Below are 23177 nucleotides of genomic sequence, written 5' to 3' on the forward strand. Positions count from 1 at the left end.
TATTTCTTCATTGTCTAATTCCCATTTGTGTAGGTCCTCTGTGGGCGGCCATGTTATTCATTTCCCTTTGTTTCCAACAGTCGGCTATGGACAACGTCATGACAGAATTCCTAGCCATGTCTAATGTCTAATTAACAATTTGTAAGCCACTCTGGTAGCCTTTTGGCGGAAGAGCGGGGTATTTATAATAATAATAATAATGTTAGTCTGGAAAATCAGAGTGTGGTGGAGTTCTCCCTCCTTGGAGGTCTTTAAACAGAGGCTGGATGGCCATCTGTGTCAATGGGGATGCTTTGACTGAGAGCTCCTGCATGGCAAAATAGGGTTGGACTGGACGGCCTTTCTTAGGGTCTCTTCCAACTCTAGGCTTCTATATACTCCAGGCCTGCCTCTGAGTCTGAAGAGCCTGCTTTGGGTGGGGAAGGGTTAATAAAATGAAGGCAGGCAGGTGAGGGGCGTGTCCTTCCCTGGCCCCGCCCCTGGCTCAGGTGAGCCCCGCCCCTCCTCCTCCTGCCGCCTATAAAAGGGCTGCCTGGGCTTTGGGTGGCCATTCTGCAGAAGGCTCCAGGATGAAGCGCACCTCCGTCCGCAGCTTCAGCAGCCGCTCCTACACTCCGGGCCCTGCGGGCTCCCGCATCAGCAGCAGCTATGCCTCCTCCGGCTATGGGGGCACCAGGGGCTCCTTCCGAGGGGCCTCGCTGGGCAGCAGCGGAGGAGGAGGAGGAGGCATGGGGGGCATCACGGCCGTCAGCGTCAACAAGAGCCTGCTGGCGCCCCTCAACCTGGAGATCGACCCCACCATCCAGCAAGTCAGGACCAAGGAGAAGGAGGAGATCAAGAGCCTCAACAACAAGTTCGCCAGCCTCATCGACAAGGTGGGGGCACCTTCTTTTCCTCCTCTGTTTCCCCCTCCAAAAACCCCCCCCACTCACCCAGGCGTCCTCCTTTTCCAGGACCTGTCCTCCATTCCAGAAACCCTCTTCCAGGAGGAATTCCCCAAAGTCCTCCCTTTGGAGCAGGACTAAGAAATTTAGATGAGAGGTTTGGAGCTTTGATTTGGCAGTGTCCTACACTTCTCTGGAATGTCCTCCATGTCGAGGTGCCTTGCCTTTCTTTGGGGTTGGGACCAGGCGTCCTCATTCCAGGGCATGTCCTCCATTCCAGCCTTCTGTCCAGGAGGAATCCCAAAAAGTCCTCCCTTTGGAGCAGGGCTAAGAGTGACCAGGTATCCTCCTTTTCCAGGACCTGTCCTCCATTCCAGCCTTCTGTCCAGGAGGAATTGCCAAAAGCCCTCCCTTCGGAGCAGGATTAAGAAGCATGGATAGATACTGTATTTAGATGGGTGTTTCCGAGCTTTGACTTGGGTGTGTCCTACACTTCTCTGCAATGTCCTCCATTCTGAGGTGCTTTGTCTTCCTCTGGGGCTAGGCAAGGTGACCAGGCATCCTCCTTTTCCAGGGTGTGCCCTCCATTTCGGCCTTCTGTCCGAGGGGAATTCCAAAGTCCTCCCTTTTGAGTAGTCTGAGTGACCAGGTATCCTCCTTTTCCAGGACCTGCCCTCCATTCCAGCCCTCTGTCCAGGAGGAACTTCAAAACGTCCTTCCTTTGGAGAAGGACTAAGAAGCTTGACTTTACCTTCATAGGGGTGTCCGTAGCTTTTATGTCCTCCATGGTTTTTTGCTGTCCTCCTTTGGGGTGGGGCAGGGTGGCCAGGTGTCCTCCTGTTCCAGGGCATGCCCTCCATCCAGGGGGAATTCCAAAAAGATGTCCTTTGTTTTGAGCAGTATTAAGAGGCAGCATGAATTTATATTTATAGGAGGGTTTTTAGTTTTGATTTGCTCATCTCCTCCAATTTTGTCTTGAATGTCCTCCATTTTTCAGTGCCCTGTCCTCCCTTGCAGTTAGGATGCCTAGGCACCCTCTCCCTCCCTTGTGTCACGTGGGGCTCTGTTTCTGGGTTTCCCTGTGTAGCAGGAGTGATTTCAGGGTTTGGACTAGGCCTGCTACCACACTGGAATTAGTGCAGTCTGACACCACTTTTACTGCCATGGTGCCATCTTGTGCAATACTGGGATTTGCTCTATAGCAGAGATGAAATAGCTCACAAAAGGGCAGACAGGCCCCATAATTCCAGAACCTTGGGCTGTTGCAGTTAAAGCGGTCTCAAACTGCGTTATTTATTTCTGCAGTGCAGCTGCGGCCTAAGACTGGAGACCCAGATTTGAATCCCCACTCAGCCAGGAAAACTGACCAAGGGCGAGTCACACACTCTCAGCCCCAGATTTGCCCTTTGTATGCCTTCACATCAACTTACAGTAACCCTCTGCTGCCCCAACAAGCTGCCGTTCCCAGAATTCCATAGCACTGATCCATGGCAATTAAGGCGATGTCAAACTGGATTATTTCTGCAGTGAGGTCTGGGCTGTGTGGGACAAGCTGGCAGAGGGAACACGGATTCCTGCACTTTTAAGCCAAGATCAACCTGGGTTAGAAAAGCCGGAAGGCTTCCTTCCGGGAAAGGGCAAATGGAGTGCTCTTTCAAAAACACCCTTCTCCACCATTTCCTGGAGAGAGGAAGCAACCCTGGACCTGTTCTTGAGTGCAGTCAGACCTGTCTGGGGAGAAGAAAGCTCCATTAGTGGTGTGCCACAGGAAGGAAGGATGGAAAGAAAGAAAGAAAGAAAGTCATCTGACTTTGTATTCCTTGGTCCCAGCCAGTGTAGACCCATTGAGTCCATTGCTGAATAGTGAGGCAACAGCTGAGAGCAAGCTATGGTCATGTAGTTTCAGTGTTGCACTAGGACACTGGGTTCAAATCTCTGCTTAGCCATGGAAACTCACCTTGGGCAAGTCACACTGTCTCAGCCTCAGAGAGAGGCAATCATAAACCCCTTCTGAACAAACCTTGCCAAGAAAACCCCGCAATAGGTCTGCCATTATTAACTGCCTTTGAGTCCCCCTCCCCCCCCCCCCCCATGGTCATGCTGTGGATGAAACATTTCCAGGACTCCCTCTCCCCCACTGCTCTGCTTAGTTCCTGTAATTTCATGCCCATGGCCTCCCGGATTGGGTCTATCCAAAAAGCATGTGGTCTTCCCCTCTTTCTACAGTTCACAGTTGCCATAAATTGGAAATGGCTGGAACGTGGACAGCAGCACAAGGAGGCAACAGTTACATAAATCCCAAACATCTGATGTGTGTTGTGTGCCTTCAGGTTGTTTCTGACTTATGGCGACCCTAAAGCAAAGCTGTCCTGGGGTTTGCTTGGCAGGATTTGTTCAGAGGAGGTTTGCCTTTGCCTTCCCCTGAGGCCAAGAGGGTGTGACTTGCCCAAGATCACCCAGTGGGTTTCATGGCCAAGTAGAGAATCGAACCTTCGTCTCCAGAGTTTTAGTCCAGTGCTCAAACCACTATGCCACACTGGCTCTCCATTCAACAGGGCGACTCAAACTGGGACTACCAGTAGGATTCAGGCCTCTCAAGGCTGACTTCCCAGTTTAAAAATTAAGAGAGAGGGGAAAACCTGTGAGATATTCCTCTACCTTTCTATCATTGATTCAGTCATGGCATTTGAATGCCACGCCCCATAGGCCTGCTTGTCTAGAAAGCTAAGTCTTGCCCCCTCCTGGCTTTTTCGTTTTTTGCAGACAGGCTGGTGAAAGGTCCCAGGCCTAAGCAGTTTAGTTGGCCCACAAGTATGGCTGACAAAAACTCTTAATGTAAGCTAGGTGTTTTGTGTTCCTTCGAGTCATTTCCAGCCACCCTAAGGCAAGCCTATCATGGGTCTTTTGGGGCAAGATTTGTTCAAAGGGGTTTGCCATTGTCATTCTCTGAAGCGGAGAGAGTGTGATTGAAGGTTGCCCAGTGGGTTTTCATGGCTGAGCATTCAAACCCTGCTTTCCAAATCATAGTCTTAACACTCACCACTACACCATGTACTCATGTAAACTACTCAGGCAATAATTATACCCAATGAATTGAGATGGTGTGTGTGTACATGATTGTACACTATTTCTTTTCCTTCCTCTCACCCCTTCTCCTCCTCTTGGGAATTCTTGTTGCAGGTATGACTGCATTGGCATCTCTGAAATTAAAAGTTTTTGGTGAAATTACCCTTTTGAACTACATCTTGCAGAATCCCCCAGCCAGCACTGGGGGATTTGGGGAAATCCTCACCAAGCTCTGGACCTGAATTGTAGCTTTATATTAAACAGGAATTTTACTTGACAGGTAGAATTCGGAGAAAAAACCCTGTTAGTTTGGAATATGGTATGCAAAAGAATCTTGTAGCACCTTTGAGACTAACTGTGTAGAAGTTGTAGCATATGCTTTTGTAGACTTGGTCTACTTCTTCAGATTTCACTGCATGCATCTGAGGAGGTAGACCAAGTCTGTGGAAGCTTATACTACAATCTCTTCCATATAGTTAGCTTTAAAGGTTCTACAGGATCCTTTTGCATACAGGAATTCCACTTGTAACCCACCTACCTTGCAAAACTGTGCTAAGAGACATGTGGATAGGAGTTGTCTTGTAGTTCAGAATTTGAGGGCTTCTGTTTACTAGCAATCTCCATAAAGTAAATGTGTATGGGAGGGAAATAGAGAGAGACACACTGGGGCAATTATACACATTTGAGGAGGGAATGAAATTTACCCCGTCCCTTGTTCCTCCACATCTTGTTCTCATCAGTTGCACAACTGTCTTACATTTGGAGGGAATTAGTTCCCAGAATCTTGTAGCCAGCATGGCCTCCCCCTCTGGAAGTCTCTGGAACTGTCATTCTAAAAAGTTTGTTTTCCACACTCAGTTGGGAAGAGGTTGACACCAGTGACCCACTAGATTAGTGGTCCCCAAACTGGTCCCCAGAATCCTAGACTACAGGCAATGACTGAGGCTTCAGGGAGCTGAAGTCCAAAATCTCTTAAAGAGCACAGTTTGGGGACCACTGCACTAAATGCCTCAGTGTTCGGCAGAGTTAACAGGTGAAGGGGTTCCAGTTCTGTGTCATAAAATGCCATTTACTACCAAAGAGAGGTGTAGTGGACCAAACTTTTCCATGACTGTTTGTAAGGCACCCTCAAAAAATCCAGACAAAGATGAATTTCAGAGGTTTATTTAGAAATAGTTATGGACAATGTCATCATAGTATTCAAAGACCTAGCCATGTTAGTCTGGAAAATCAGTATGCAAAGGGATCTCTCAGTACCTTTGAAACCAGCTGAAAGGTAGAAGTTAGTAGCGTGAGCTTTCATAGGCTTGAGCCTAGTAGGCTTAAGTCTACGAAAGTTCATGCTACCGACTTCTATCTTTCAGTTGGTCTCAAAGGTATTATGAGATCCCTTTGCAATGTCATGATGTGCTTGCCTTAGAGTAGTGGTCCCCAAACTGCCCTTTAAGAGATTTTGGACTTGAACTCCCAGAAGCCCTAGGGTCTGGGATTCTGGGATCTGAAGTCCAAGATCCCTTAAAGAGCACAGTTTGGGGACCACTGCTTTAGGGTCTCCATAAGTCAGAAATGACTTGAAGGCACACAAGAACAATGTCCCTGTCAGACTTTAAGAATTATCCACAGTCAAGGTTACTGGGGAAACAGGGTGAGGAATACAAGTGTGTGTGAGGGAGAGGGAGAGCTGAGGAGAGGTTGCTTTCCTCAGATCTCTTAACCATAATTAGAAATTCCTCTATTGACACGAGCATAACATTCAATTCATATTATCCCTTTTTAACTACAAAGGCTTAGGGCAAACATAACTAGAATGAGACATAAGGAGCATTTTAGAGTGGAGGCGTGGCACTTCCTCATGCACCATCAAGGTGGCTGCGTGGCGCCAGAAGCAACTCATGTAATTATTATTGTTCATATTAAATAATACAGAGGCCACTGATGAGATCAACATCTAATGATCATGTACTATGCTACAGCTTCTGGGAGATCCTTCCCAAACAACAATAGCTTGCAGGTACACATGAAGGTAACTGTTACCAAAACCATCACTCCCAGCTTTCCAACCTAATATAGGTAAGAGCCAGAGTAATCTAGTGGTTTGAGCGTTGGACTATGACCCTGGAGATAAGAGTTTTATTCCCTGCTTGGTTATGGGAACCCACTGGCTGACCTAGGGCGAGTCACAAACTCTCAGCCCCAGAAAACACCATTATAAGGTTGCTATAGGGTTACAATAAGTCGGAAATGACTTGGAGGCACACGATAACCAATGTTGGTAAGCTGATTCCCAAAGGATCATGAAAAGTGAATTCTTCATGTGACTTAAGGAAACTTGATTTTGCTTTCAGTAGTGTGTGTTTGTTTTAAAGCCACAACAGCATTCCTCACTGTATCTTAAATTAATAGGGGGTTGAGTGGTTTATGGTTAAGAAGCACACCCTATACAAACTTAGAGACACTCTCTTCATCATAGTTACCATTTTGCAAGGCTGTTGTGACATAACTGTGAATGTGTTCTGCCATTACAAAACAGTTCCAAGTTTAAGAATTGGCTAGGAATGCCACAAATTAAACACTGTGTGTGTGCACCGTGTGTATGCATGTGTGTGTATGTTTACACACGCAGTCCACACCCATATCCACGCCCCGTAATTACATTCTCTTCTGATTTTTTTGTGATAGCTGTAATTGCTTAAGAACAGAGTATAGTTCAAGACAGTGAAAAAAGGAGTGATGGGTTTGGTGCAGAGTTTGGAAAAAGAGCATTTGGGTTGCACAGACTATAGAGATCATGCTGCTTGAGGGATTTTGGACGTTATAGTCCAAAGGCTCAATTTCCTAAGCGTCAGTATGGTGCATAGTCTATAGACGAAATCTATGTTTTGCCTGTTAAAAAAGAGTGACAGATTTTTTGTGCTGCTTGAGAAACCTGTTTCACCAGAGTCAAAGTTGGTTCAAAGAAATGCCTGTATACTATGGGGAAGCTAAATATCTCCTGGCAATCCATTATCCATTTCCTGTGTCTGAGAGCACTTAAAGCAGCCGGTGGTGATCTGCATGTTCCCTAGCCGTACTTTATTGGGTAAAATAAACTGTCCCATTTTGGCAGAGATCATCCCAATTAATCCTCTATCATCCCACTTCTTCAGATGCTTTTAAAAAGTCCCTGTTTCTCTCTCCTCACTTTCCTCTTTTGTCCTCAGCTTATTGAAGTTGCCTCATCCTGAGTGCAAGTACTTTGCACTCAGTTAACTCAGTGGTGGTAAGAATTGAAGAGGAGGCAGAATCTTACCCTTCCTTGTTGGCTCAGGCAAAAGCAAACCTAAGGAGTACTGTATGTAGAGCAGGGCAAACCTATAAAAGACAACTTTTCCACAAATTAGCATTGGGTAATCTAAGTTGAAAGAGCTTTCTCCTTTATCATGGAAAACCCTATCATGGAAAACCTTTATCAACTCTGCTTAGCTTTTATGTTAAACTGAAATTACTGTTTGAGTTATTTCTATTGTCTCTCTAGGTTTGAGTTATCTGAATGAGGGCAACAGTTGGTAAATGGAGTTCACTCTTATGTGTTTTTCCAGTTTTAGAGTCTCTCTCTCTCTCCCCCTCTATTTTAAGCTGAAGTTCTAGCTCTCCAGTTTTTGTTTTTTGTTCTACAAAAATCACTGTTTTCAGCAGCACAAGCAATTTAAAAACAAAATTGAACTGGGCATCATACTTGGAAGCAGAGGCCTGGCTTCAGGAAGATCCATTTTGAGATATCTCTGCACTGCTCTCTCTCTCTTTCTCTCTCTCCAAAATGCATTGGCCATAGAGAAAGTAAAGGAGAAGTTCTAAGGGAATATTTGTTAATGTTTCAAAACTGGCATATCAAGCTCTGTGTTCAGAGGTTCTAGCATTTTGAGCTGAGTTCCTCTGAGAGTGAGGAGAGTTTTAAATGTGTCTGGGAAACAAAGGTTAGTTTTGTTGCTACAGGTTGAGTCTCACTTATCCAGAATTCCAAAATATTCCAAAACTAAAACCTTTTCATTCTAAAATCCAAAACACTTTTGATTCCATGCATTGTGGTTAAGGGAGACACGACATGTATTGGTAAAGTAGTTCTTAGGAAACTTGGCTTTGGAGTACACAGTGCTTTTCTTTTATACAGGGAGTTGTTTTGTTTTAAATTTGAACAAGGGACATAATATTTGTCAGGATATGGAGAATGCCTCACTTCAGCCAGGAAGCAATGTTTCACATACATCAATGGATAGGGTTCCTCTGGGCCTTCTTAAATTGTTTCCTTCTAAAGGATGAGGATTGTTTGGTCTGAACAATATATTTTATAAAAAGTGTAGTAATTATTCTATTACATGCCATTAAAATGATTTGTTGTGTGCTTTCAAGGCATTTACAATTTGTGACAACCCTAAGGCAAACCTATCATGGAGTTTTCTTGGAAAGATTTGCTCAGGGCAATCTACCAATGTCTTCCTCTAAGGCTGAGAGGGTGTGACTTGCCTAGGGTCAACCCATGGGTTTCCAGGACCAAGCTTGGATTCGAAGCTTTAACACTTAAATTGCTACATCAAGCTGGCTCTCCAATGAAAAAAAGTTTCAGTAAAGGCTGATTAGATAGAATTAGGTGAAAGACAGAGATACAACAGGTAGCTGTGTCAATGATCAGGTGTGCTAGGCTCTTAAGAGCCTGTATTTATTCCATCACTTTGTTTATGGCACCATGGTGTGTCCTTCTGCATAGTTTGGATTCAGGTAGCCTAATCTATTTGTTCCTAGCAGAAGCTGCTGTTTTGCAGGCCATGATGAACATTTTCTTGCTATGGGACAACAGGCCACCTTGTGCCAAACGTGGAATCCCTTTTGTTCTCCCTCAGGTTCGCTTCCTGGAGCAGCAGAACAAGATGCTAGACACCAAATGGAGCCTCCTGCAGAATCAGAAGGTCACCCGAAGCAACATGGACAGTATGTTTGAGGCGTACATCAACAATTTGCGTCGGCAGCTGGACAGCTTAGGCCAGGAGAGAGGAAGGCTGGATGCTGAGCTGGGTAACATGCAAGGCCTTGTGGAAGAATTCAAGACTAAGTGAGTCAGGCAAGGAGGTGGAGGGGGGAGAAGTGGAACTGGAATGTCACTTTTTCATAGCTTCCCTTGGGTAAATGGTGCTAAATAACACCAAACTAAGCCTCACACTAAGCCTATTGTTATTTCTGCCGAGATTCTCTATCCACCCAGGAATCAGGTATGGTATTTGCCTTCCTGAAATGATTGCATTTTTTCTTCATTCCTCTCAAATAAAAGCTACTGGTCCTGATAGATTTTGGTCCTGTTCTTTGCCTTAGCAATAGCAAGTACATTTCAATACTACATATCAGTGAGCTGAGCACTCCCTAAGTAGTTTACAATGTGTAAGCTAACTGCCCACAACAAGCTGGATACTCATTTTAGCAACCTATGGAAGGATGCAAGGCTGAGTGGACCTTGGAGCCCCTCAGATCGAATTCACAAGCTTGTGGCTTCAGTACAGGCATTTATAGAGTGCACAAAACAACCAAACAACTTCATTTATATACCGCTTCATACTGAACTTACGATGTCTAAGTGGTTTACAAAGTGTAAGCTAATTCCCCCCAACTATCTGGGTACTCATTTTAGTGATCTCCTTGGAAGGATGCAAGCCTGAGTCAAGCTTGAGCCCTTTTGCTGGTATTGAACTTGCAATCTTATGGTTTGTGAGTGAGTGGCTGCAGTACAGGCATTTAACCACTGTGCCACTAGGGCTCCTTAAGGATGCTCTATCTTAAGGATAGTGAGGCTTGGGGTCCATTTCTCCCATAATGATAAATGGAGATGTAATTAATGCAAAGATAACGATCCATATTTTAGTTTTCTTTTCCCCCCAATTTTGGAATTACATTTTAAAATACACACAAAAAATACAAAGAAAAACATTCAGCGATGCACACAACATTTAAAAACATAACCCCACATAAGTCTACAAACCAAACCCTTAATTGAATTATCCCCCAACCTCCTCCAACTCATTTCCTATTATATATAACTATAACAGTGAGCAAATAAACACAAACCCAATCAACACAACTAACACAGACTATAGTTCCTAAACCTAAGAATATTTAACACTCAAAATATATATTTTCTCACATACAGTCCCCTCTTGTATACTCAGCACTTCTAGGAAATGTTTCCTCCAACCAGCCAGAACAGAACTGGCCATGGTTTCCCAGAAGACTTTTTCATCTGCATCACCTAAACTGTGGAGTGACCTGCTGGAATTGATATGACAACTGAAAATTCTGACTTGCATTTAAAACAGCATTAAAGACATATCTTTTCCAACAGGCCTATCCAGTCAGTTTTAAATTATGATTTTAAAATTTGTATATGAACCCTTATGACTGTATTTTGTACTATTGTATTTTAACACTGGGTTTATATGTTTTTAATTGTGTTTTGTATTTTAACATGCTGTACCCCACCCTGAGGAGAGGTGGGAAAGAAATAATTAATTATTATTGTTATTAAGCCATGTACCCATTTACCTGGAAGTAAACCCTGTTGAATTCAATGGGACTTACATCAGAATAAGCATGTGTAGGCTTGCAGTGTTTGCCAGGGTTTGAACTTTGTTAGCAAACCCTGGGTAACAGGGAACCTAGTCAGCATTAGCATTAATGGAAAATATAAGGTGGGTGAGAAGGAATTCCTACCAAGAAAGAGTTATGAGAAGGGAATGAATTATCATTTTGACATCTCGCTCCTGCCTCCAGTGGTCATCAGAAATGTGGGGTTAGGTTTGCAGAAATTCACAAGACACAGGCATATTATATGGTAAACATTTTCAAAGGTTTTGGCTTTTCTCCCCCCTGGTACTCCCTTTTAAATTATTTCCAAACCTATGGATGCTTCTGCATTGCATAAATAATCCAGTTTGACACCGCTTTGACTACTGTGGCTCAATGATATGGAATCCTGGGTTCAGTAGTTTTGTGAAACATTCAGCCTTCTCTATTTGGCACAACAACAAACTACAGATCCCAGAATTCCATCACATTGAGCCATGACAGTTAAATTGGTGTCAACCTGGATTATTTCTGCAGTGCAGATGCAGCCTTGGTTTGTAAAATGTTTCAAGGATTGTGGAGAGTTCTGAAAATGAATAACCTCACCTTTTGGAGATACTATAATTTGTGCTATGGCTCTTTAGAAGTGTTTGAGGAAGGAAAGGGAGGGCATTGATGTAGAAACTTGGAATGCCCCAGTCACAAACTCACACGTGGCAGATTTAAATCATGTCTGGTCTTCAGCCTCACACAAACACACACACATGCATGCACAAGCTCAAGCTTGCTGTTCTCGTTGTACCCAGAAGAATTGCTGTTGCAACTGTCTGGATTATTTTTAAATGAGGCTGACATGCATGGACAGTCTGCATGCATATGGAAGTATTCTTTGCAAAGCAAGGATGGAGAACCTTTGCCCTTCCAGGTGTTGGGACTACAACTCCCAGCATCTGTTCCGAATAGCTGTGCTGGATGAGGCTTCTGAGAGATGTAGACCAAAACATCTGGAAGGCCAAAGGTTCCCCATTTTCAATTTTGAGAATATAATTCACTGGGGTTGTGAGGTTAAGGAGATGGGGACTGAGAGAGGTGTTTCTCAGTTTAAAAAATAGTAGGTTTTTTATTTGCGGTTTTTCACGTTCACAGGGTCCTGTGTCCCTAACTCCAGTAAATGTGGAGAACCCCCTGTAATCACCAGGACAGGATTATTGTCTCTGTCCTTTTCTATATGTTTTCAAGATATATTTATTATGCTACTATTGGTCTATGCCTCTTCATCATCTTCCCTCAAGAAACACAGAGGGAGGGGAAGAATTTGATGAAAAATACTGATCTGATATAAAATGACAAAGATGGTTGTGTGTAGTCCCTGTAGTGGGGAAACTACTCCTGCACCTCACATGTAACATCTTTACTAGGGATAAAATGCTAAAACCCAGAAATGACAAATTACATGCTAAGTTTGGGCATGCGAGCCACTCTCTTGCAGATATCCAGGTCTAGAGCTTGGGAAATTTATCATTTTGGACAACTCCTAGAATCCCCCTATAGTAGTGAAAGTTGTAGTCCAAAAAAGTACAGTAAAAGAAAAGCTATTAGCTAAAAATTCCTGGGTTTGCCCTAATTTAGACATTGTGCGTGTGTGTTTGGGGGTGCACTTGAATTAATTTTACACTCTGGTAGGAACTTTTAGACAAAGGAGTATTTGTGTTGCTTTATTTACTTGAAACTTTACTTACTTGAAATGTGTCTTCAGTGAAGCTCCTTGCTTTATTATTTCTTAGGTATTAAATCTAGCTGTCCCACCATACATGCAGAGGTCCCATGCCTGGGTTGAGTTATAAATGTAGCTTTAAAGCATAACTATTACGTTTTAATGTTCCACTGAATGGAATACCATAGGAAGAGTTCTATTCAGTTAGACCAAAAGCATATCTGTCTGTTATCCTCTCTGTTGTAAATCGCTCGGATTTGCAGTGATTGGGCAGTATATAAATAAAACCTATTATTATTATTATTAATCTAATTTGGTGCAAATGAAGGCATATTGGGCTTATTTGAAATCTGTCCACTAATCAGTTGTGTTCCTCTCCGTTGACAGGTATGAAGATGAAATCAACCACCGTACAGAGAGGGAAAATGAATTTGTTTTGCTGAAGAAGGTGAGTGATAGGGCTGTGTTTTCCTGGCTAATGATCCTGTCTTGGTAGTGCCTTGTAGGGATCTCTATTACAATGGTGTCTTGGGCTCTCTCTTCTTAGGACGTGGATGAAGCCTACATGAACAAGATTGAGTTGGAATCCCGCCTGGAAAGCCTGACTGATGAAATCAACTTCCTGAGACAATTATATGAAGAGGTAGGCCTTGTCTTTTCAAAAGGCAGAATCTAGCCTTCTAAAACCTGTGAACAGAGACAGCAGAGAGCAATATGGCAGCTGCTCTCCCTTTCTATTTACAAAAGTTGTCTAGACTAGATGTTGACTCTTACTTGATCACTGAGGGTGAGGGTCTGTGTCCTCCACCACATCCTACCCTAGGGGTCCATGTGGGCCAAACAGCCTTGTTGTTTTTCCTCTGTGCTGGCCAAATGGCCGTAATAAAGTTATTATTATTATGTTGTTTTTCCTCTACCACTTGAGGCAGTCATCTCAGTTTGTCTACAGATAAAGTCCTGCTCTTGCTAAGGTTGCATTTACACTGTAGAAATAATGCAGTGTGACACCACATTAGTTGCCATGGCTCTATTCCTACAGGATCCTGAAATTTGTAGTGGGTTGAGGTACCAGCAGTCTTTGGCAGAGAAGGCTAGAAACCTTTTAAAACTACAAATCCCAGGATTCCATAGGATGGAGTGACAGCACCTAAAATGGTGTCTAACTGCATAATTTCTATGGTGTAGATGCACCCTAAGGAATACCAAAAAGCACCTGTAAAGTAGGCAAAGATTTATTTTTATTGCGAGATGGCTGACCAGAAAAAAGTGTATTTTTTAAAAGTCATTTAACTTTCCCCTTCTGTTTCCTCTCTGACTTGGCATCTGATCACTGTAGTGTCCAAGTCCATTGTTTGTTTGTTTTTAACCTAGTCCTAAGGCACATATTTTTTTTAATGTTAGGAATGGTATTACTATTAGGTTGAAAGTTTTGTTTGTATTTTGGGCGGGGGGGGGGGGGAGAAGAGGCAGAGTTCTGAATGTAATAGATCTCAGTCATACCTCTTTTGTGTTCTAAGACAATGTGCAGAGCTTCTCTCAATTAAGCAACTGAAAAATCCAAAGTAGCAAAAAGCATATCTAAAGTGCATACTTGCACAATAATCTTAAACTGGTTTAATATGTGTTTCTAGAGAATTTTGGGACAGTAATATTCAAGGGGAACTAAGGATCTATAACAGAGTTGTCAACTCTTTTCACCCAAACAACAATTCCCAGAATTCCTTGCAGAGCATCTATAAAAGATAGTGGTGCAAAATAAATGAAAATTGATGGTGTAGGTATGGCTTTGGATTTCTTCAGTTCTCCCTGCAGCTTAAATCATAAGTCAACCCAAGAACTACATTTTTAAGCTTCATGCTCAATCAGATCATAGTCTTAACTGTAATTTTGTAAAAGCAATAGTAATAAAAAAATTTAAAGGTAGCTTTGTATTCTCATTGTGCAAAGAAGGCTTCCTTGCAAGGTGTGTAATGTTGCCTTTTACAATTCTTGCAATGCAGGTTTAGCAGTGTGTATCAGACAGTAAAGTAAGTTACTAGGCGTGTGCACCCTGTTTGGCAACATCTTTTGCTTTGGTTATTAGAACCTGTCTCTTGGAAAGTTTGCTTTCACAGCCAGTAACAAGGCTTTTAAAAGATCTGTGTCAACTACTGGGAGTAAAGGCTAAAGTCAGAACAATGGAAGAGGGAGAGACTTTAGGAAGACCTAACACTAGCAGAGATGGCAGGTCTCTAGATTTCAACTCTTGGATCAGATTTGTGGCAGTGAGGAAAGGAGTGAACAGATATGTTTTGAGTCTTCTTTTTGTCTGTAGTGATTCAGAATTCTGTTCTCTTCCTTTCAATTCAGGAGTTGCGTGTAATGCAGTCTCAGATCAATGACACCTCTGTGATCCTGTCCATGGACAACAACCGCAGCCTGGACTTGGATGGCATCATTGCTGAAGTCAAAGCACAATATGAAGAAATTGCTGCCAAGAGCCGGGCTGAGGCAGAGAGCATGTACCAGATCAAGGTGATCTCCCCTTGCTTCCATGCTTGTGGCTATGGAGTTCATTGATGCAAGTTACTACCCATTCTGTTTCTTACAGATGGTTCTGGTTTTTGAAAAAAACAGCAATCCTTTATGTTTACCCTTACTTTTTTTGCAGAACTTTGAAAAAACAACTTTTTGTAAACTGTTTTTACAACTTTTTGTAAACTGTTTTTACATAGCTAGCTAGCTAACTATATAAAACAGCTTGCAAAATGTTCCTTTTGAAATTCCAAAAGAGTTTGTTATTCATGTTTTAAATGACATCCCAGTGTCAGTGAGAAACCACTGATTAATTCAGTCTTTTAAATACATAATAGAGCCATCATAGTGTAGTGGTTTGCGGGCTGAATTACAACTCCAGAGATTACGATTTGATTCAGTGGTTGGCCATGGAAACTTGCTGGGTGATTCTGGGTGAATCACACATTCTCAGCCCCAGAAAACCCCATAATAAGTTTGTGTTAGGGTTGTCATAAGCCATAAATTACTTGAAGGCAGACAACAATGAAAATATATAATGGATAGATCACAGAATAGTGTGAGGGAGGGATGCCTTACTGCTGAGTCCTCCTACCATTTTAGTTTGCTGCAGCCAAGGAGACTGAAAGTTCCCACATCAACGTGGACTTAAAGTGGGTTTTACCAAAGAAGGGAGAAAAAGTTAAACCCTAAATGACTAAGAAATATGAAATGTGTTTGCTAGATGAATCTTCAACCAAAGTGGGAAGCACTGTGAAACATGAATAAACAGACATTTTTCAGTGTCAGAGCAACATTCTCTGTTAGGATCACTGCAGGATGGGAAAATTCCCACATTGTAAGGATCATTGCTTTTTCTCTGTTTTCTTGTCATCAGTCTGGATGAGCTCATTGAAAACTGTTGGATGGAATTTCACCCTGCCAACAGCAGTCCCAAAACTTTAGTTTGCGAGGAGAAATCTTTATCTTGCATCCCCTATAGAAGTGAGGTATATGTCTGTGTAGGCGGGATTTACATGTATGTGAAATTCCCAGCCCAACCATCTTTGCCAACATTGGATGCAGATGAGATGTTTTTCCTCTGCCTTAATCTGTTATACTGGTGAACTTTAATTTTGAAGTTGGCCCAGAGCACTTTTGCCTGAGCACTCCACATAATTTGTACATTATCTCACTGACAGCAGCCCTATATTATTGTTGTCTTCATGTTCTGAATGCAGGAAGGCAGGGCTAAGAGATAATAGCTTGCCTGAGGCCATTGGGGAAGCATTTGTAACTGAGATGAGATTTATGAGGTACTTCCCAAATTATGACTCATTCTTAGCCTTGTTGTTGTTGTGTGCCTTCAAGTCTTTTCCAACTTCTGGCAACCCTAAGAATCACTACCACAAAAAGGGAAAGAAATAGTAGCAAGAACACAGATGCAGACAATTGTTTACATTAGTATTGCATATTTCTGATGATAATTTGGAGGGTTGGTTTTTATCCTTAGAACAGCTCCACTGAAGCCGATTAGGCCTGAGCCTGCAATGGGGATAGATTTGGCTGCTGCCCATACAGTTTAGCGCATCCCAGTGCATGGATTTAACTTTGCGTCCATGCACTCCAAATTCAGCATTTTGTGTCAGTAGTTCTCAACTTCCTGTCCTAAAGGTGCTTTGGACTCCAGACACCTAAAGCTCCAGCCAGCATGGCCAATGGTCATGGTGCCTGGGAGATTAAGTCAGAAAGTTCTAGAGCACTCAGGCTTGAAAGCCTGCATTCTGCACAACATTAATTCCCTGTTGAAGAGGTTATTATCTCCTAGCGAATGTGAGAGAATGAGAAATGTGTGTCTTGTATTGTCCTATACATGTCTCTGGTCCATGATCAGCACTGGGAGACGTGTGGCCCATCAGATGTTGTTGAACTCTATTTTCCAGCAGATCTAGTTAGCCTGGCCAATGATGAAGTATAATGGGAGTAGTAGTTCATCCACATCTAATGAGCCAGTGACTCCATGGCACAGTTCTTGTCTGTCTAATTCAGGAAAGAGATAATAACAGAGATAGCTTTTCCTGTGCATGTTTGCAAAGGGATTCATTTGTTGCGCTCTGCGTTTCTCATGTGTATGTAATGTTTGTCTCCTTTTATTCCCACTTTGTAGTATGAAGAGCTCCAGTCCGTGGCAGGCAAGCATGGTGATGACCTCCGCAACACCAAGAATGAAATAAATGAGCTCAGCAGGATGATCACCCGGATACAGTCGGAAATTGATGGGCTAAAAGGCCAGGTTAGGAAGCAGTTGGTGACTCAAAGCTGAGAGCTTGTTTGTGATGGATGCAGCCCCATCTGTATTCACAGCACCCTTATATGCTTACATAAACAGAAGAGGCAGGTCCCTGCCCCTATGGAATGTATAATCTGCATTTTGATAGTGAAGAAAAAGGAAGGGTGGTGTGGAAACAGGAAGAGAAGCAGGCAAAGGTAACCAGCGATGAATGTGATGTTCACAGGCTTGGCTGCCCCTAAATTTAAGAATTACTATTTTTAAAAGCATTTTAAACTCCCAATTTCCAGTGCAGCTGACTACATATTATTGGGGGGGGGGGGGGGATGGTAATTGGCTCTCTTTTTTTAAATTAGGTTGGACATAAATCTCTCTAAAACAGGAGTTCACAAACTAGGGCCCGCAAGTGACCCTCAGGAACTAAGATGACCTTTGACTGCTGAACATCTCCATTCCCACCTTTAGTTTCATGAGAATTTTTCTTTCACCATTACTGCTACACTATTTTGTTGCTTTCCCAGGTGAAGTTGGGATGAACTCTCATTAACCTCACTATTGGCCATGCTAGGTGGGGCTGATGGGAGTTGGAGTCCAACAATAGCTGAAGGGCCAAAGGTTCTCTATATCTGAACTGCTTAAACCTCTGGCAGCAGTGGTGGGAGAAGGCTATTTTTGTCTGGATTCTTGGAGATCCTTCCTCTGAACAGAAGATCCAGTGGTCTGGCTTTGGCCTAGTGTTTGCTACTGATGGTTCAAAATTGAACTAGTTCTCAGGACAAGGCAGATTTCTATGTTGATAAGCTGCTCTGTTAAGTGGTTGTCACTTAGGAAGAGGAGCATGCTTACATCAGTGATTCCTAAACTATAATACAGGGTTGGGTAACTGCAGGGAGACGGGAGAAATTTTTTCTACTCCTGGGACCTGCACAGACTCCCAAAAAGTACTTCCCAGCCATTTATGGTTTTGAAAAACATATTTAAAATGTTATAAAACAGTGCAGAGAGTCTGTTTAAGAGATAAATGGCCATTCTTAAAGAGGAGGCAATTCATACTCTTGGGAGGGGACAAGAAAAGGACAGTCATAGGAATCTGGAAAGGTCAGGCCTCCCTCCATTTCCTGGCAGTGTGGGGCTGCATTCAGCCCCCCCCCCCCCAAAGATACGCTTTGCCCACCTCTTCTGTAATAAATCACAAAAGGCTACCCCATTTGTTTGCCAGTTTGTATGATTTTATTCTTATAGTGCAAGTCACAGGAGCAGTGAAGAAACTATAAGCCTTCCCCCATCCCTATCACTCAACCATTCAGTTTGTAAAAGTTACTTTTTTCAGTCTGCAACTCTCCAAATCCCACACCTCCCATGGCTGCTGGCTATGCTGAATTCTGGGAACTGTACTCCAAAAATAACTTTCTTCTAAACTCTTGGCTGTATGCAAACACCTGGCTTCTGAGACCTCAGCAAGCATTGCTTCATTTTATTCTCAGATGTCTCCCCCGCCCTCCATTACAAATAACAAATCTTTGGACACTTTTCCTTGCTTACTTAGCGTGCTAACCTGGAAGCTGCCATCACAGAGGCAGAGGAACGTGGAGAGCTGGCCGTGAAGGATGCCACTACCAAACTGTCTGAGCTGGAGAGTGCCCTGCAGAGAGCCAAGCAGGACATGGCCCGGCAGCTGAGAGAATACCAAGAGCTGATGAATGTCAAGCTGGCCCTGGACATTGAGATTGCTACTTACAGGAAGTTGCTGGAAGGAGAGGAGAGCAGGTGAGTGAAGATTAGTAAAGGCTTAGAAAACATCCTTTTTGTCTAGGGTCCTTCGTCCCAGCTGTAACCTTTCAAAGCTATTTAAAAAGCTCTGGTTCTAGCTAGGACAGGTTTGCTGGCATATCGAGATGAACTGGCCAAGCTCTTTGCAGCCTGTAATCTTTTGTTTCCAGCACTTACATTTTGTCTCTGTCTTTACTATTACTATAATGCTGATTGGATATTTTTATATGCCTTTTTCTTTTGTGCCTAGGTTGGAGTCAGGAATGCAGAACCTAAGCATTCAGACCAAAACAACTGGCTATTCAGGTAAGGATGTTTAGCAGTTGGTTGGAGAAAGAGGCAAAAGTGAAAAGGGGGGGGAGGACACACTTATCACTCTCCCCCCCCCACCAGTTTCATTACTCTCTCACTTTTGTGTTTAATGTTTAACATCCATGCAACAGGTAGAGACATTCCACCAGTCAAATTTTCCCCTAAGATTGCATAGCCATCCCAGAAAAGACTTCTGCTGTTGAATCTCTGCTAGTAAGGCAGCTATTAAAGCCTCAAAAAGCCCAACCAGAATGAAAGCATATCACTGAAAAATAATTGCAAATATCAGAAAACAGCAGGTGCAGGAAATACTGTATTGCCACGCTGATTCCCAACATCATTCACAATTTTTGTTTTATTGTTATTTTTATTATTAAACATTAAACTTCTAATTCTTAAAAAGTTTTTCCCCTTGGTAAAAAAAATATGGCATCCTGTATGTATTGAAAATGTGCAGAGCCTGGAAAGTTCCTTTTTTGGACTACAGCTCCCAGAATTCTGCAGCCAATGTGCCCAATGGACAGGTTTGCTGGGAGATGCTTGGAGTCAATTTTCCAACTTTCTCTTCCATATTTTTCTTACATATTTCCAGGTTTATCATGAATTCATGCTTTCTTTCTGCCCTTGTGAGTACAGATACATCATCTGAAAAAGCAGTATTAAGGGCAGATCATTAGGATTAGAATCTGTGAAGCATCACTGTTTCCGTAAAATGGGTGGAGAACGTATGGCTCTACAGATATCATTGGGCTGCAAGTCCCTAGCTGGTTTGAAGCAGAATGATGGGAATTATGGTCAATGACATCTAGGAGCTCAGTTTTAATTGAACAGCAACCTGGTTGGAAAGAGAATGTTGCCCAATGTTCTACCTACTAACAAGGAAAATCCACATGTCTCATACTTTAGGAATGAAATATGCTGGCAATTTTTAATATGATTTGCATGCTACTTCAGATGTCATGCTGTGAGAAACACTGTCCTGTGTCCAATGAGTTTTCTCTATCCCATCCAGGTGGTGTAAGCAGTGGATATGGTAATTTTGGGGGTGGATACAGCTCATACTCAAGTGGTGGATACTCCATGAATTCTTCTCCACTGGAGACTTCCTCAGTGACCAAGTCAAAAGCCATCGTCATCAAGAAAATTGAAACCCGAGATGGAAAGCTGGTGTCTGAATCCTCAGATGTGCTCTCCAACTGAGTTGTGGTTGCCTCCAATTTAGAGTGCCTTAATCCAATGAGCCTTCCCTATTCTCTAACTAGGCTAGTTGATCACTAGGAGAAATGGGATGGGGGCAGAAGAGGAGAGTGGTGAAATTACTTCTTTTCTCATATAACTTTCTGTACAACAGGGCCGCGGGGAACTTTGTGGCCCTCAAAATGCTGTTAGACAACAACATCCCTCACCCTCTGGCCATTGGTTATGCTGCCTGGGGTTTATGGGACCTGAAGTCTAAGAACATCTTGAAGGCCATAGTTTTCCCCAGAGCTGCTCTAGGATATTAGAGACCACAAAATACTATGGAACCCTCAATTCCAGCCACTCTTTCCATCTCCCTCACCAGTCAGAGGGCTTTCCATGCTGAATCCTCAGTAGACTATTTTTATCTTCCTATCCCCTGAGAGTTCTTTTCCTGCTGATCCTTTCTTTTCGCAGGGAACAGCTACCATTTTGTTTCCCTGAGGATTGGTACTCAGGCAGATTCGAGTGTGCTGTTTGTGTATATCAGGCATGGGCAATCTCTGGCCCTCCATTATGTCTCAAAGTTGACCAGGCTGGATAGGCCAAAAACATTGGAGGGTTGTCCTTGTGCATTCCTGGTATATGTAATTCCTAATCACTTTCTCTTTTTCTTTCATATCCTCCTTTCTCTCTGTAGAAACAAAATAATCAGTGCCTTAACACTCAGCTATGCATCTTCTCTTGAAGATGAAGTCATTTTGGTTTTGTTACAAGAACTAAAATTGCCTTCTCTGTGCGGGAGAAGAGCTAGAGCTGCTCATATATCTTTAAGAACAACTTGAACTGTGAAAAATATCAGGCAAAGCTTTTCCTGGAATGCCATAAATACCACAATTGCCTTCTAATAACTGCTGACCAAAGGTCTGGTAAACCATATTGCAACCAAATCCTCATTTCTTCCCACATCTCATAGAGGTAGGTAGAGCATTTTTTAAGATACCAAAGACCCATCACATAAATACTGGCATCACCTGTAGGCCAAAAGGGTGACCTACATGAAGAAATTGAATGCCACCTCTTTCCTGCTCTGTCATTCAAATAAAGAGATATATCTCTGGCCATGGGATGTCCCAGATACGACCAGGCAATCTTTCTATTCCCCTTGCCTCTTAGGAATAATGACAGGAACCCTATATCACTGTCTACATTATGTAACTTCACAAATTCTTACCTATGTAGCAGAGATGCTAAGAAACCCTATTAATAAATTGCCAAAATGCTTGTTGGGACACCAGCAAGAGTACCCAATGCACTTGGTCGCATTGTGCATTGATCATTTTGTCAGCTCTGCTACATAGTAATGTAATAACAATACTAGATACGGACATTACAAGTCTGCCCAATTCAAATTTCTGCATACAGAAGCCTGCTTATGAAGATGAAAGTTCCATAGAGGATTCTGGTCCACTTTCTTAGGAAGAATAATGGAGCCTTGAATTTTGAATTGGTTGCCACTACTGATCTATTGGGGTATCATTCAGAAGTCTCTTCAACAGACTAAGAAGTTTGGGGCTGGATTCCCACAACTTCCTAGTTCTGTAGGTATTGTGAAAGGCAAGTAGATCCCTCACCCTATCCAATAGAAACCAGAAAGTGTTGCTGAACTTCAACAGTGAAAAGACACTGTGCAGTTATGCAGCCCTATAGTTGTTTGCTTACTTTAATAAAAGAGATGACAGGAAAACGTGGGAATGGCTGCAAGTGGGAGATGTCCTTGCCTGGATCCTCTTCAAAATTCTGTTTCTTCTTACCGTAATGGTGTTATGTCTTCAGACAGCAAAATTGTGTGAGCCAGTTAATTGGTGGCTCTTCTCATTCTGAAAAGGGAGTGTCTGCCCCAGCACTACTGTAACTGGGAGGCGATGGGTAACTGCACACTATAGGTTTCATCTAGAAGCACCCATACGGCATGATCCAACAGAAGGTTGGCTCATGACGTTTGTCAGGCTGCCCCCTCCTGCACCTTTTTTAAAAGAGTCAGAGCCCCTCAATTCATTAGGACTTAGTCAGAAAGACAAACACACAAAGTCTGCACTTTGAAAGGGAACATGCTCCAAACAAACCTGAGAGAGATGAGGGGACCTGGTGGGATGCTCACAAATGCTTCATGTTTTGGGCACATTATTTGGTCAAATCAGGGGACAGTTGGAAATAAACTTTGGTATTAAGATAGGTACCAAGTTTGTTTCAGTTTCTTTCCAGTAAGAATTTAGTAAAACTGCCAGATTTCTCTACTTTTAGAAGAAAAATTTGAATGCTGTAGGGGCCAAAACTGGTGGGCAGATTTTCCTATCCTTGCTGGGAACAGTGATTTGCTTGCTGTAGGCAGGAAAAGAACATTTAACACTAATCTGAGATCTCAAGCCCTCCGCCTGTTTCAGTCTGCAGTCCCCACCAACCCTTGCCATTCTGGGTGGAGGATCAGAGTTGCAAGCCAAAAGGGTCCTCTTTTTGTTTTAGACTTTCATAAATAAAAGTCAAGGACTGTTATAGGTTCATATGCTTTGCATGTTTATTTGGAAGTATGCCTTAATTGCTGCCCCTTCATTTTTTTTTAGTGTGGAATATAGTTAGGTCAAAACTTCAATCTAAACTGAGGCTGTGAACAAAACTTTTGTGCCGAATGATGTGGAAATGAAGCGTTCAGGCTTAGGAGGAGCAAAAAGCGAGACAATCTGTGAATTATCTTTGAAAAACTTCACTCGGTTTCCATTTTATTTGCAATAAAAAGCTTTACCTCTTGAACTCCAGTGTTGCGAGAGATACCTTGTCTTGTGTGACAGCTGTTTTTTTGAGAGATACAGGTAATGGTTAAACAGAAAAA

At 42.8% G+C, this 23177-nt stretch overlaps 1 protein-coding gene across 1 annotated transcript; it reads left to right on the forward strand.

Moving 5' to 3' along the window:
- Window positions 1-568: 568 nt before the first annotated feature.
- Window positions 569-23103, forward strand: LOC149322752 (keratin, type II cytoskeletal 8-like). Its single transcript, XM_089482547.1, has 9 exons — window positions 569-875; window positions 8825-9033; window positions 12634-12694; window positions 12794-12889; window positions 14596-14760; window positions 16907-17032; window positions 18576-18796; window positions 19050-19105; window positions 20124-23103. Exons 1-9 carry the CDS (start codon window positions 570-572, stop codon window positions 20309-20311), a joined length of 1428 nt encoding a protein of 475 aa, XP_089338673.1. The 5' UTR covers window position 569; the 3' UTR covers window positions 20312-23103.
- Window positions 23104-23177: the final 74 nt, after the last annotated feature.

The sequence above is a fragment of the Sceloporus occidentalis genome, unplaced genomic scaffold, assembly GCF_023333645.1.
Source record: "Sceloporus occidentalis isolate IW3139 unplaced genomic scaffold, rSceOcc1.0.p SCAF_1, whole genome shotgun sequence".
Classification (NCBI taxonomy): domain Eukaryota; kingdom Metazoa; phylum Chordata; class Lepidosauria; order Squamata; family Phrynosomatidae; genus Sceloporus; species Sceloporus occidentalis.